Source organism: Triticum aestivum, chromosome 6B (genome assembly GCF_018294505.1).
Source record: "Triticum aestivum cultivar Chinese Spring chromosome 6B, IWGSC CS RefSeq v2.1, whole genome shotgun sequence".
Classification (NCBI taxonomy): domain Eukaryota; kingdom Viridiplantae; phylum Streptophyta; class Magnoliopsida; order Poales; family Poaceae; genus Triticum; species Triticum aestivum.
The window spans coordinates 482326671-482341629 of NC_057810.1; the positions used below are offsets into that span (position 1 = coordinate 482326671).

Genomic DNA, 14959 nt, shown 5'->3' on the forward strand with positions numbered 1-14959 from the left:
TAGTAATTAATAAAGATGCAGCATGCATGGATTGATGCAGAGGCCGAGGATTTATTTTTAAATAAAAAGAATCTGCGATGCTGCTACTAACCACTGGTTAGCTGAATGTGTCGAAGCTGAAGCCCAAACAAACATAGCCATTGTGTTTTACAAGCTACCAGAGAACTGAAAAATAGAAAACGCAGGGAGAATTGAGCAACTCCGGCAGCCATCGGCCCATCACCGCCCAAATCGCTTCAGTTCACATGGGCAACAAGGCTACAGGTACTGGAAGTCTACAGGTCAGATCCTCATGACATGATTTCATCAACCACCACCAGAACCCAGCAACAATAAACCAGCTAATATATACATCAGCAAGATCCTCATTTAGTGAGTAGACTGATGGAGGTTCAGCTATCTCAACAGTCTGATCAGTTTCGCTGAAAGCTCACTAGGTCTGGAGAGTTCACAGTTAAATCGATGCATCTAGATGCTATCAACTCTAGCGTCATTCCTAGTTCAGAACATGTTTGGAAAGTCAAAGTTCCTTTGAAAATTAAAGTGTTTATGTGGTTTATACATAAACAAGTCATATTAATAAAGAATAACTTGGTAAAGCGCAACTGGACAGGATCTATCAGGTGTAGTTTTTGTGATCGAGATGAATCTGTCAAACACCTTTTTCTTAATTGCCCGTTGGCCAAAGTTTTGTGGCAGACGGTGCACGTTGCCTTTAACATTACTCCTCCAAATTCTGTCAGTACGTTATTTGGAACGTAGCTTTTTGGGATAGAGTCCGAAAATACTAGACACATTCGCGTAGGAGTATGTGCTTTATTGTGGGCAATTTGGAACTGCATAAATGATCTGGTTTTTAACAGAACAACAAATATTCATTTTTTGCAGGTTATCTTCCGAGCCACTGCGTTGATCCGTATGTGGTCGCTACTCACTCCGATGGAGGCTAGGGAGCGTTTGGTTACTGGATCTATCCGGTGGGTGATGGTAGCACGAGATATCTTCAATTGATTTGGATGGCGGTCATGTAATAGGATAGACAATTAATTTTTCTATCTTTCTTATGCCAGCCGGTTGTGGCCTTGTGGCTTTTGTGCTTTTGGCATTGTGGTTCTTTGTGAGCTTGCCTCTACTTTCGTTTCAGACTTTTAGACTTTGTTGAACCTATTTGCTTATTTATAAAGTTGGCGCATCGTTCTGATGCAGAGGCCCGGGAGTCCCCTTTTTCAAAAAAAAAAAAAAATACATCAGCAAGACGAAAACAAAACCTAGGGGTAGCCCAGCATCTGAAGCTTGACTCAGAAGCAGCACCGTAGAAGAAATGAGGAGACACCAGCCACATCTTCGCGCCATGATTCAGTTACCGTGCACTGCTATGAAAACTTCATTTGCTATCAGTTCCAACATTCTTATGCCACACCTTAGCGTCTCTTGACTTTCAAGACTTGTGTGCAAATAGTTATAGTCATTAAGCCACCTAATAATCATATTAACTGGTTAAAGAAACTAGTTTTTCTTTCTTTGGTTTTTTTATCTTCTGACAATCCAGCCAGTAGATTTTCTTCAGAGTGCAGATATGATGAAAGCGAGAGAAACAAAGAGAAAATCCAACCGGATCACCTGCTACCATCGTGCATGATATATAGTTTAGGGCTCCCGGGAAGCTCGGCTTCCTTTCTTTCTTGTTCCTCCGAGTCAAATAAAGATCGCTTTGGCGAGAGAACGTGATCTGTGCCTGATCTGCTCTCACCCTTGTACTACTATCTGTTGGTTACCATGCCACTAATGCTTAATCTAGCTAGCCCACTCAGCCCGCAATAATACTCCTCAACAGAAAATAGCTAGCCACTAGGAGAAGAAGCAGATAGATAGAGACACACCAACAAATATGATGTAAACATGGAAAGTAAATGGGAGAAATCATAAAGTAACCACTGCTTCACCCTTTTTTTTATTCTCTTTTCAAAAAGAGATCTCTTTCAAAAAAACTATCAACATTTCCTTAGCATCGACAAAAAAACTGTTTATTAGTGGGCTGCCACTTCCTAAACACGGGACGACTTGTATCAGCGACTCCTGCCTAGTAGGCAAGAGGTGGCCGCCAACTCATTCTGGCGTGCCAGTGCCTAGCCAGTTGCCCCCACACATCACCAAGCGCGTAGCACGTTGCCTTTAACTATACACGTCACAGTTCTAGATTTTACAACTCGTTTCCCTCCTCCCTCCCCAGACTTTAGACTTGTTCCTTCAGCTCATCACCTCCAACCCCAAGACCAGGAGGACTTTGTTCGTTCTCCTCCAGTTCTACTTCCCCAAATCAAATCAAATTCCAACACACGAGAGCTCCTTCTAGAAGCATAGTACGTATCTTTGCTGCAAGACAAAGAAGCGGCACATGCGACAAGATTAAGGTACCTCTTATTTCTCTCCCAATTTTCAGCTCCTCGGTGTGTCTTCAGAAAACCCTTCCATTGCTTCGAGACGAAACTAGCGGGGCACAAACATCAAGTGGCCAGCTCCGTGCACCATGAGACCTAGCACTGCTTTTCGAGCAGCAGTACGAGTACTAGGCACATGCCACTTACTAATTTCCAGCTCAGCTAGCTAACCCCAACTTGACACCATTCCCGTCATGTCATATGCTTTGTCTCTCTTTCCCACAAAGGAACTGCCAACTCCCCTCCTTCCATTCGCTCAAGTTGCACCCTCCTTTCTGATTCAGATTATTAGTGCAGGAACAAGCGAGGCTAATTTTAAAGGTGCACGTTCCGGTTCAGATTATCAGTGGGGTCGCTGAGCGAAGCCCAAAAGGCTCACCGTAAAGCAAGGAGCAAAGGTGAGGATCTTTCCGTCGCTTTTGCACTTCTTGTGCTACTATCAATCAGGGTGCGTGTTTCCCTTCGATCTCCATGCTTGCTTCCTTGCCACTTCGTCTCCTGGTCGTCGGTGTCTTACAACAGTTGGTTGATTGCTGAGCTTTGGTTTCACTCCACAGGTTCCTTGGGATAAACTTATTTCCTTGTTCTTCAGTCTTCACAACCAGCTGACCGCTCTCCGACAAATTCGTTCGTGCAGATAGGGTAGCGTACATGGGTTGTGGGGCGTCGAAATGGAGGGGTCCCGGTGTTGTGCGCCGGGGGAGGCCAAGAAGTGTCGGGGAGGTGGTCGTCTTCCTCCCGGGGCTCCGGGTACCTAGGACCGTAGACTTCTCGCAGTCTCTCGGTGATCACCTCGACAAGAGCACGGTGGAGAGGCTGTCTTCTCTAAGAGCAACGGTCATGACAATGGCAATGCAGGAATCGGCCATGGCCCTGAAGCCGAGGCGAAGGGCGACGCGGCACGGTGTGTTGACGGGATCCTGCTTGGCTGCTAGCCTGCTACATATGTGAGATATATATGAGGGGTTTTGTTTTGATTTAGTAGCCTTTGTTTGGCTTTCAGGAGGGTCTGGCACTGCTAATCTTCTCCAGGCTTTGGAAGACTACCTGCCAGTTCTGCTAGGACTGGTGAAAGAAAGTGAGTGTATCCTATCATACAGTATTTTTACTTTGTTTTTATGATGGTGTTTTCTGACTGATTCATCATGAGTTATGTTGCAGGCAGAACTGGCAGTTTGTTTGAGAAACAAAGTGCAGTTTGTTTGGGCTAACCAAGAGGACGATGCTGAGGTAAGGATGGGGTCCATCCATGTTCAGAGATGATCCCTTGGTAAAAAACGCTCAAAGTTACCTCATGGTTTGGTTGCAGGAGACATCCATGGCTGATGCTTGGTATGAGGTGCTGTCTGTGCTGCACCTCATGGCCATGGTGTGCTTCCTGCAGGCCAACTCCCTGCTTCTGCCGAGGTCATACGGCGAGGGCCATGGGCCAAGGGTCTCTGAAGGTTGGTCATTCGGTACTTACATCTTGGATTCTTCTTGGATTAAGAACATTGTTAGTTTTCATGATTTAGTACACTGCTAAGTGCTAACAACACGAAAAAAACACGTGTCCGGCAGAGAGCAGGCGAGCCACTGTTGATGTTTTCTTGAAAGCCGGTGGGTACTTGGATTGTGCAATTAATCAAGTACTTCCGCAGATACCGCCTGAAAAAAGGTTTAACTCTTGGTTATATCAGTTTATGAAGCTCAAAGAGCCCAAGTTTAGGATGACGTCTACTGAATTCTTTGGTCTTAATTTCAGAAGGGCACTCCCGGTAGATCTAGTTGAGGGAAATCTAAAAGCTCTTAGCTTGCAAGGACTTGGCCAGGTACTCTTCAATAATTTGATGATTTTCTGTTTTGCAAAGTATAAGGACAAATCTAAATGTAAATAATTCTTAACCTCATCCAAAACTGAGCTACTTCAACTCTGTCACATTGGTTGCAAGTAAATCTGATATATAGGGGTTTATTATTGTACTCTTGTTCTTGGGATGTTTGAGTGACTTATCATCTTCAAATGCTACAGGGAGTTGATATGCAACTTGGATTGGCAATTGATAATCCAAAGGCCACTTTAGCAGTCAAACGGCGTTTAGCTTGCGAGATGGTCAAATATTGGCAGCAGGTGTTTCTTCTTTCTCTCAGATCTATTTTCAAGGGCTTACGAAGTCATGAGCATATGGGTCTGTTCTTTCGCATCATACTTCATCATTCTATTTTTGCATTCAACAGCTATTGCGAATTTTTTTGTACTTTAATCTATGAATTATTGTTCTACAGATTAAGGATAGCATACCAGAGCTTCCTTTGTCGGATGGATGGGCGAAAAAGCACACACTATTTGTTAAGTGGAAGTATGCTGAAGCAAAGGTGTGCATACCAGCTTACCACTATTTTATCATAATTCCAAAATATGTTAATTATTTTGATTTCCAAATTGCAAATGTGTTCCATGTCTTGAACTGAAAAAAAAATATTGCTTGCGACCAATGGTGGAGGTGGAGCTACGTGAGGGCAAAACTCGGCCGTGTACCGCCCAGCTCATGAGCAGAACTAGGGCGTGAGGGAAAAAATTTGTGCTCACCTTAGCCTGGCCACCCAGCTATTTCTTTGTGCCTCTGCCACTAGATGCAACCTTACATATCCCATTTAAACTGAAGTCTTCACCAGATCACACACAGACTCTTCGACATGGCGAAGATATATAATATGTAGATCTCTTTACCTTGCTAACTAGAGACATTTAAATCGGTACTGTTGCTCTTTATATTTTTGTCAGGCTGCTGCATACTACTTCCATGGGTTGATTCTTGATGAGGGAAACACCGAGAAATCACAGGAGATGGCAACATCATCCCTACAAGCGTCAGAGGAGTTTCTGAAAGAGAGCAAAAGAGCCTCTGAGGTCTTCCATTCGACTCCTCCGACATCAAGGTCAGTTGACAATTTTTAGTCTTCTTTAGGATTTGATTTACCTGTCCCAAATCTACTACTGTGCCATTTGGCGATTTCTAGGCCTAGTATGAACAAGTTGGCGCAAGGAGGAAATAATTCTGAGGAGCCTGCTATTTGAAAGCTATTGTTGCATAGTATCTTGCCTCTGCGTCACAAGATGCACACAGCCATTATTGCTGCATTGTATAATACTCCCTCCGTTCCTAAATATAAGCCTTTTTATAGATTCCAATGCAGACTACATACGGAGCAAAATGAGTGCATCTACACTCTAAAATACGTCTATAGACATCTGTATGTAGTCCGTATTGAAATCTCTGAAAAGACTTATATTTAGAAACAGACAGAGTAGTTGAATATTTTAACTTGCAGAGTTTTGCTTGAAGCAATCAAAATGGAGACTGAATTTTGAACATGTAATGTTGCAGGATCTCAACTCCTTTCGGAACAACCAAACATCTCTTGGATATGATCCCAAAAGAGACATTAAGCAAGCTACAGAATAACCAGGACCTTAACACCCAAGAAAGGTAATACTAATATTTTTTAGAAGGGGTGACAATTATTTACCTTTAATGAAACAGATGTTAATCATAAATATTTTCTAAATTCAGAACATCGAATACCGGAGTCAGCCGGATCATCACACCGCCGCCTCCATTGCCAGATTTCCCTTTGGCCCTAAATCCTGAGGAATATGAGCTTCCCCAATTAGGCCCGCTGTTGAAGAAGGAAGCTAACCACTAATAAAGTTTCGTTACCAAGCTCAGGCAAGAACGAAGGCCTTCTTCTAAAAGGGATCACTCCTCCGCAGCTGAAAAAGAACACAAATTCTGCAACACTTTAGAGGACAATAGTGAGAAACGAAGTCTATTACGCCGAATGTTAGAAAGAAAAACAATTTTATTAATGTCGACCAGTTAAAATGAATTACCCAGCAAGGTCCAAGGATCTGAAGAGCATTGTACAGACGGATCTTTTCTTGTGAATTACACAAATGCTTTTGTTGACAGATTTCTAGCCACCAACTTTGCTAGAAAAGTATAAAGTAAGCATTCAGTATATCCTCTCATCCGGTGCTGCTCATTAAAATCACAGGATGGATTTCAGTCCATTCTGTGAACTTTTGTGATCCTTTTTTTTGTGCCAAAAAGTACCAAAAGGGGACCCACAACTTGTTTAACTTCAAGAGATTTTTTTTTTTTTGCGGAGAACCTCAAGAGAAATTATATGTAGTACATAATGTACATATTACATGACGCATAGTTGGATAAAAACAACATTATCGCAGTACATATTTTGAAACATGGTGCTTCCACAATTGAACTTTAACAGATACCAAGAGTGGTTACTAGCCGAGGATACCCCTTGAAGTGCACGCAAATAACACGTTTCGTTATTTTCAAAATAGAATTCTTCACGAAGGACCATAATATGGGTCGTCAATCTAAATAATGTATAACCCATCCATTAAGAAGAAATAATTTTATTTACATTTTAGAACATTCAGTTTTACATAATTCATCCCAATCAAGAAGCTCAATATTAGAACAATATTGCACAATGCACCGAACATGCATACAACATTATAATCACTAACAGATCAATTTTTAACAAGTTAGATTACACGAATAATTCTAGAGGTCGGACATATGAGGAATTCCAAGGGAATATCAGTATGATTTGTAATCTCCTCAACAACTACATCACCATAACTCCAAGGTGAGACACCAATAGAGAATGACACTAGAGCTTCAATATGTTGATGTCATGAAAACTCGAGCCAGGAGCAGATCAAGTGAAAAATTACTGATGAGAAAACCACCAAAATTGTATAGATATGATGGCACTGATGTATAAATCAATCCTGTCACTTTGGCATGTGAATCACGCATCGCAAACACCTGTTTTGTAGCATCAGTTCAAGCGCTTTGTTGATGTCACTGAATGGCATATCATGTGTGACAAGGCCATCAACTTGGATTTCCTGGGAAGTTACATGACAGAATGGTCAATGCATATTTGAGGTCTACACGTTCCAAATAAATTGTCTCGGCTGAAAACTATATTACACATGCCACATTTATTGAATCTATTCTTGTGTGGCAATCGTTGATTCTGCAATGTCAGGTCCATTATACTAGTGTCATTTCTACTTGCCTCCACAATCTCACACCACACTAAAGAGGGACAGACTAATTACACCAAGACGAATAATGAAGTTCAATTGCTTAATTTAGCATTGTCAACTGAAAGTTGGGAAAAGCATTACAAAACATTTGGTTCTGCAACAATTTTCCAAATTACCTTGTTTGCGTACTTCTCCACTAACAAAGGTATATCAGATTTGGGTCTCCATCCTCCAAACAAAGACCCCTTCAGTGTTCTTCCAGAGAGAAGCAATCCATAATGAGCAGAAACTTCTGGTTTTGCTTTTGGTACGCCAAGAGTTACAGTCAGGCCCCATCCCTGACAAGACCAAACATGAGAGGAGAAAATGCATCTGAACACAATAGTAAACTTTGTGGCACACGGTTACTAGAAATGAAAAAGACTAACAGAAAATTACATCAGAACATGATTGCAATGCAGTCGAGACTACTCCGGTATCACCCACACATTCAAAAGAGTAATCAGCCCCTCCATCAGTAAGCCGTTTTACTACCTGAAAGGATGAACAAAATGTCATTCCTATCTTGTTTATCAGGTTGGGATCAATCGGTTAACACATATAAAGTGAAAACCAGTACCACATCAGTTTTTGACATCTCTCTCTTATAAATGGAGTTGTTATAAGAGCATATTGGCAAAGCGTGTAACCCAAAGCTTGCTTACTGTGCACAATCTTGTTGGACAAGTACTGCCTAGGCAAAGAACTTTTGTGTTCTTGCTTATCTTATGATTTTGTCAAAATTTAATGGTTAGTCCAGTCCTTGATTGAGCACATCAGTTTGTTTGTGTAAACAGAATGCCAATTGTACACCAAAGATGCAGTTAAGACAATCATATAAACTGTAAGTGATCAGTAGCTCAGTTTTCTCAGTCAATTTGATTTAATTTAATTTTTCCATATGCTTCCCCTAACCGAGGGAGCCCGGTTCCACTATCATCAGATCACGAAACAAGCCAAAAACTTCAGGAAAAGTACCTGCTGAACAGGTTCATTCAATTCGGCAGGATTAATAAAATCTGTAACACCAAAAGACTTCCCTGTGACACAGACACACCAAGTAAGTTTGCAGAAAAAATATTGCTATAGAAGTATACAGTTATTATTTTGTACTGCAAAAATACCCTTTTCTTGCTTATCAGGATTGGTATCTACTCCAATAATCTTGGAAGCTCCCCGTAGCTTAGCACCTTGAGCGACCTAAATAAGCAGATATGGGCCTCAGAATTGCAGCTCTTGATATGTGTTTTTCTTAATTTACAATAGCAGCTTCTGTAGATACTCACCGAAAGTCCTACAGTTCCAAGACCAAATATAACTACACTTGATCCCTTGGATACATCAGCAACATTCCAAGCCGCACCAAGGCCTAAAAAACAGATCAACAGAGCAATAAACAGTGGATGATGAGATACCATCAAAACATGCCGGCACGCAAGATGACTGAATAATTTGAACACCAAGAATTCTTTACAAGCTGAGCAGGCATATCCTGTCAAGGGTACCTGCAGAGGCGCCGCAGCTGAGCAGGCATATCCTGTCCATGGGCATGGTGGGGCTGACCTTGACCGCGCAGCCCGAGTGGACAACCGCGTACTCGCTGAAGCTCGACACGGCGCAGTAATGGTACACGGGCTTCCCGCCGATGGAGAAGCGGGTGGTCTGGTCGCTGTGCATGACGCCCTTCCTCTCCAGGCCGAGCGTCTGGCACATGTTGCTTTTGCTCGACACGCAATGCTTGCAGCTCATGCATTCCCCGATGAAGACGGTGAGCGCGTGGTCTCCGACTTGGAACTCGGTCACTCCTTCCCCGACGCTCTCGACCACCCTGCAGGCCGAAGGTGTTAGGCTGTCAGCATTGTGACGACTTGTGTGAGCAAAAGGAGAGAGACCAGGATACGGACGGACCCGGATGCTTCGTGCCCGAAAATTCTGGGGAACAGATCGGGCTGCGCCTGCGATTCGGATCAAAGTTTGAGAGTAGGCTCGGGATAAGATGCAAATGCAGGGGAATCCTGCTCGGGGGGGAGAAGCTGTTGGTGGTGCCGGTGCGTACCGTGGACTGCCACTGGGTGACGTCGCTGCGGCAGATGGAGGTGGAGACGACCTTGACGCGGATCTCTAGTGGCCCCGGCGGGGCGACCTCCACGTCCTCCATCACCAGCGCCTGCCCCGGCCCCCATGCCACCGCCGCTGCACGCCACCAAACACCGATGAGTCAGGAGAACACCAGTACACCACACACGCACGCACGCATTCACGCGACGAAACTACAAGGGCGGATTGGTCACCTCGGCAGGTGATGGCCGCTGGAGGGGAGGAGGACGATGCAGCGGCGGCCATTGCGGGAGATTTGCCTGCTCGTTGCTGTCTGCGCGAATTCTGGCGGAGAGAAGTCAAACAATCATAGCTCCTTGGTTTCGCTTTAGTAGGGGAGGGTTAGGTAGGTAGGAATGCCCCTGCCGCTACCGACCACCGTTGCTCAATGCTGCTACCCCCAACACTGCAACAAGAAACTCGAACAACTTATTACTGTCAGGAAAGAGCGCGCATAAGAGCATCTCCAACACCCGCGCTTCGCATCGCCCGCAAAAAACCTGTTTGCCGCGCGCGCTTCGACTGATTTAGCGCGGCCGTCAGCGCTGGCTCCAGCAGTTGTGCTATAATGCAGCGCGCAAAAATACAGCGCACGCGACTCGTCGAGCATTTTAATATATATGGCATTTTGGACACAAAATGAGTTTGAAACATTCATCAAAATGCAATGAACATGTGAATTTTGACACAAACAAGTTGATGAATAAAAGTTCATGCCCACAAGTTCATCCAACCAAATTCAAAATGCAAACTAAAGTTCAAGACATAAATGAAAGACACATCAATCATCTTTCTTCTTCGTCCTCATCTTCCGAAGACGATTCTTCCGTCTCCGAAGATGAATCTTCCTCCCTAACCTCATCACGCACCGTATCACGTGAAGCTCCGACGGTGTTGGCAAGATCTTCAACGGCATCTTTATGGGAATGTGTGTGAGGAGGCACATCGAAAAACATTCCACCCATGGCGGCCGGAGGTGCACCCATACCTCCCATGAGAGAAGCAAAACTCATGCTTCCCATGACGGCCATAGCGTCAGAGGGTGCTCCAAAGCCACTCATGCCTCCCATGACGGCCGGAGGTGCACCCATGCCTTCCATGGCTCCGAAGCCATCCATGCCTCCCATGCTGCCAAGGCCACCGCCACCCATGCCACCAAGGCCACCGCCACCCATGGCGCCGAGGCCACCGCCACCCATGCCGCCAAGGCCACCACTACTCATGCGGATCATGGCTCTTTTTTGGATCAAGACTTCTTCACGTGCAAGGTTGACGTATTCCTTTTGCGCATCATTGAACAAAGATGTGTCCAAGAAGAACAAGTGCTTCTCCCATTCCAACAACTTAGCTCGCTCCTCCATGCCCACCTTCCTCTCCTCCAATGCCACTTTCCTCTCCTCGGCGGCCACCCTCCTCTCCAAGGCCGCCAACCTCCTCTCCTCAGTCGCGGCATCTTGGTTCCTTGCCATTTTCCTCACCTCGTTGGCTTCTTTTCTTGCCTTCACAATAGCTTCCATAGCATTTTTGAGCTCATCACCTCCTTTCCTCTTCTTCTTTTCGGTTTTGTATTTCTTGCACCCATCCGGTCGTGTTGGCTTCGAGTATGAAACCGAGTTGGGGGTGGGGCTTCTCTTGCCGTCATCACTTGATGCATCATCCTCCTCATCATCATCATTCAACTCAATTGTTCGCTTGCCTTTGTTGCTCAAATGCAAATCATCCAAACCTTCACGCTTCTTTCATTTCTCATCATCCTTTAACACTTCATAGCAATGAGGCAAGGTAAAGATCCTTCCTTTCTTGATCTTTCCCTTCTTGGTTGTCCTCGTCTCTTCTTTGAACAAGTTTTGTGCAATGTTGTACTACAAGAAAAACAAAACAAGTTAGCACTTCGGACACCAAAAACAAGTATGATGAACATATATGAGATGCCACTTACTCTATCATCCTCATTTGTGCCACTTGGGTTAATCTTGTCAACTGCCTTTTGTGCGGCTGCCCACTTTTGACAATCCGAGTTGATTGTCGACCATCGGGACCGAAGTGATCTCTCGGAGCGGTCAATTCCACTCACGTTGTGAGCATCAAAGTGTTCTTTCATTCGCCCCAAATATGCATCTCTACTTTGATCACCTCCAACGGATGGATCCCTCAACACTTGCAACCAAGTATTGCATAGTAACTTGTCATCGTTGGTGATGTAATTGCTCGCTCTTCCTTTCGGCGCGTCGACAATGCCCTCACCCTCCTCGTCCACCTCAAACTCATGGTCTTCGAAATGGATGTCATTGGTTTGAGACAATGCAAATTGTTGGACCCAACACCCATAGTTGACATGTATGCATCATCGTTGAGACTACAAAGTTTTTTGAACAATGCAAATAAGCTATCTATATGTGATGATGCATTGAAAAAATAACAAGAAAATAGAAGTTGGAATTTTTTTCACCTTGGGGCATTTCGTCGAACACGTGGTGCGCGTCGGCGGCCGGCTCAACGAGTGAGCTCGCCGGCGCTTCGGTAGCCGCCGCGCCCGTCGAACGCCCTGCAAGCTTCTTTCCCCTCGCCTTCGAGCTGTCGGAGCCGTCCGCCGCCTTGTTCTTCTTCGCGGATGTTTTGCCCTTCTTCGGCCGCGCCGCATTGGGGAGCTTCAACGGTGCAGCGGCGGCACGGGATGGCGCCGGTGCGACGCCACCCGTCGCCGTGGTCATCCGCGGCGGCAAGAAGACACTGCGCGCGAGGCCGACGCTCGGCGGAGCTCCGGCGGTGGCGATGCCAACGCTCCCGCGCTAGGGTTTCCGGCGGCGGCGGCGGGGGGAGGGGTCGCGGCTGTACAACGGGGTGAGCGGGATGCCGGTGTGCGCGTCCATGGGTGGCAGGGCGCCGGCGCCGGCGCGCGGGGGGCGTAGAAGGAGGAGAGGAGAGAGTGCGGCGCGAGCGCTCGAGTGTGCCGCGCGCGGAAGCGGCCGCCCCAAATACACTGCGCGGGATAGTGCTTCCGACCGCGCGCCCAACTCGTTATAGCGCGCACGCGGTTTTTGTGCGCCACCCGCCGCGGCGCTCGCGCTAAAACGGCCTAATTTGCGGCACGATGCTAGTTTAGCGCGGCTGTTGGAGATGCTCTAAGCAACAGCTCGGAACTTGTCCAAACCACCTAAAGTTTGTCAATTCGAGGCCGCAAAATAACACGATCTAGGCAACCTTCATAGCTGTCAGGAACAAAAAGAGAACTCTCTCGGACAAGGAGATTTGGTGCCCGAGCCTAGCTGGTCCCGATATCCTCTCCTTCCGTTCCGCGCTAGGGATCCGAGAAAAGAGGCCTGACGCATCTGACGCTGAATTATGGAAATCAGGCGGAAGGTGAAATACGGGACGGAATAGTGTATTGTACGTGGGACTCAGACATAGCGGTGGGACGACGGAGACGCGTGAGGTAGCTAATCCGTCGACCAGAATGTTAGTGCTTTTACCGTGCCTAGGATCAGATCAGGGGAACAGGACGTCGGGGTAAAAGTTGAGCCGTCTGTCGGACACGTCTATGTGATACACATGCGCACATCGGCTGTAGGCGGCGACCCGGCCCCCATCCAAATCTCCCGGTCCATCTAGCACGTCGTTGTTCATTCTGGAACCCTGATTTGTGCTGGTGCCCAGCCCCCTACCATTTTACTTGCGGCGGCGTTGGTGGCCATTTGAATGGATGATGTTGGCATGGAGTTCCTCCTCGATGCCGTTGACATGTTAGATACTTCAGATCTGCAAAGTTTTTCAGCAATTTTCAGTGTGTTTTCACTGACGCGCCATGGCCGCCGCCGTTGCCGTTGGATTCTCATGTCCCCCCTGCATGAGGAGTTCGCCGATAGTCATGAGCAGCCAGATCCGGTCCCTATGTCCTTGTTGGTAAACAGCGGACCAGGAGTTGCCCTCCCCGCAGAATCAGACGTTGGCTATGGTTGTGGTCAGCAAATCGGCAACGAGGACAACAATAGTACACGAGCTGGAGTCCGGCGACGACCTGATTCATCGCCGACGAGGTCTGTGCATCGACTGACAGAGTCAACCTGCAGGCCCGTGGGTGGACAAAAAGGTACGAAATGAAATATGTGGAGTTGTAGGATTACATCTTTTATGTCTCCTGTCCTGACTGAACATTATTTGTGCGTTGCTTATATTCAGTAAGAACTTAGCAGTTAAAAACCGGATAGTTAATCTGAACAAATTGGACCACTTCGTTACCGGACCCATATTAACCCCCCAGGAATACCCACAGGCACCATGTTGCTAGCCTTGTTTCGTACAATGAAAAAAATGTTAGGAAAGAAAAATTGAATTTTGGTTTCCATGATCGCAGATTGCGTCTGGGTAGTGCGCCACCAGACAGGACACCATGCCCTTCCCGAATTATTGCTATGGAGCAGTCGATTTGCAAGTACGCGGAAGAGCCGTCGAAGAGTGTGATAACGCCCGAACTCGGGCTGAATTCTGATTTGTTAGGTGAGGCATGCAACTTCTACAATCTGTATTCGTGGGAGATAGGCTTTGCTATTAAATATGGTAAAAGCAGATTGAACGCGGAGAGGACAAAGTGCATGCAACAGATTGTGTGCGGGTACTCAGTGAGTTTTCATTTCCGTAATGTATTCTATGGCGCGTAGGGAAGTGTTTGACCGATTTGTCGTGGTGAAAAACATGCAGGGCAAACCGGAAACGGAGAACAGTAGGTCCTGCAGATGTCAGTGTCCGGGCTTGATTAGGTTGTTGCGTGCAGCAGAAAACAGTTGATACATCACAGAGCACCGTGAAAAAACCACAACCACTCTATGTCGTTGATGATTGGTGAAAAAGTGCACGGGCCGTCTCACAAGCACATTGATGTGTACATTAAAGATTTGATAAAGCTGCTAAGGGAGAATAATGTGAATTTTGGAAAGGTGTACAACATCATTGGTAGTTTTTTCGAGACGATCGAGAAGGTGCCATTCACGAAGAGGACTCTAAGGAACATTTGTGGGAAGATCAGCCATGAGCAGGCAGAAGACGATGTTAGGAAGACATTGGAGGTGTTTGCAGACATTGTCAATGATGACCCTGGTTTGACATATAAAGTTTTGGCAGAGAGAACAAGTAAGGTCAAAAACCTCATGTGGACTAACGGAAGCAATCGAATGCAGTACATGTTTTTTAGTGATGTGGTTACATTCAACACAACCTACATGAAAAACCTTTGGTCTTTTTGTTGGGGTTAACAATCATTTTGAGAGCATTATACTTGCTGGTGCCTTGATGAGGGAGGAACAAGTAGAGAGCTTCAAGT

At 45.9% G+C, this 14959-nt stretch overlaps 2 protein-coding genes across 2 annotated transcripts; one reads left to right on the top strand and one right to left on the bottom strand.

Moving 5' to 3' along the window:
• Nucleotides 1–2215: 2215 nt before the first annotated feature.
• LOC123137586 (uncharacterized) lies at nt 2216–6727 on the top strand. The gene is made up of 13 exons (XM_044557405.1): nt 2216–2411; nt 2736–2836; nt 3076–3342; nt 3442–3522; nt 3613–3668; nt 3748–3883; nt 3999–4095; nt 4183–4249; nt 4450–4548; nt 4704–4793; nt 5203–5357; nt 5807–5908; nt 5993–6727. The coding sequence occupies exons 3-13, from the start codon at nt 3090–3092 to the stop codon at nt 6123–6125; spliced, it is 1269 nt and encodes a 422-aa protein (XP_044413340.1). The 5' UTR covers nt 2216–2411; nt 2736–2836; nt 3076–3089; the 3' UTR covers nt 6126–6727.
• Nucleotides 6728–6848: 121 nt separating this feature from the next.
• LOC123137585 (alcohol dehydrogenase-like 6) lies at nt 6849–10052 on the bottom strand. Its single transcript, XM_044557403.1, has 10 exons — nt 9840–10052; nt 9605–9741; nt 9457–9503; nt 9054–9376; nt 8835–8917; nt 8673–8748; nt 8527–8588; nt 7948–8043; nt 7686–7847; nt 6849–7365 (listed from the first exon to the last, which is right to left on the bottom strand). The coding sequence occupies exons 1-10, from the start codon at nt 9889–9891 to the stop codon at nt 7249–7251; spliced, it is 1155 nt and encodes a 384-aa protein (XP_044413338.1). The 5' UTR covers nt 9892–10052; the 3' UTR covers nt 6849–7248.
• Between the last annotated feature and the right edge of the window lie 4907 nt (nt 10053–14959).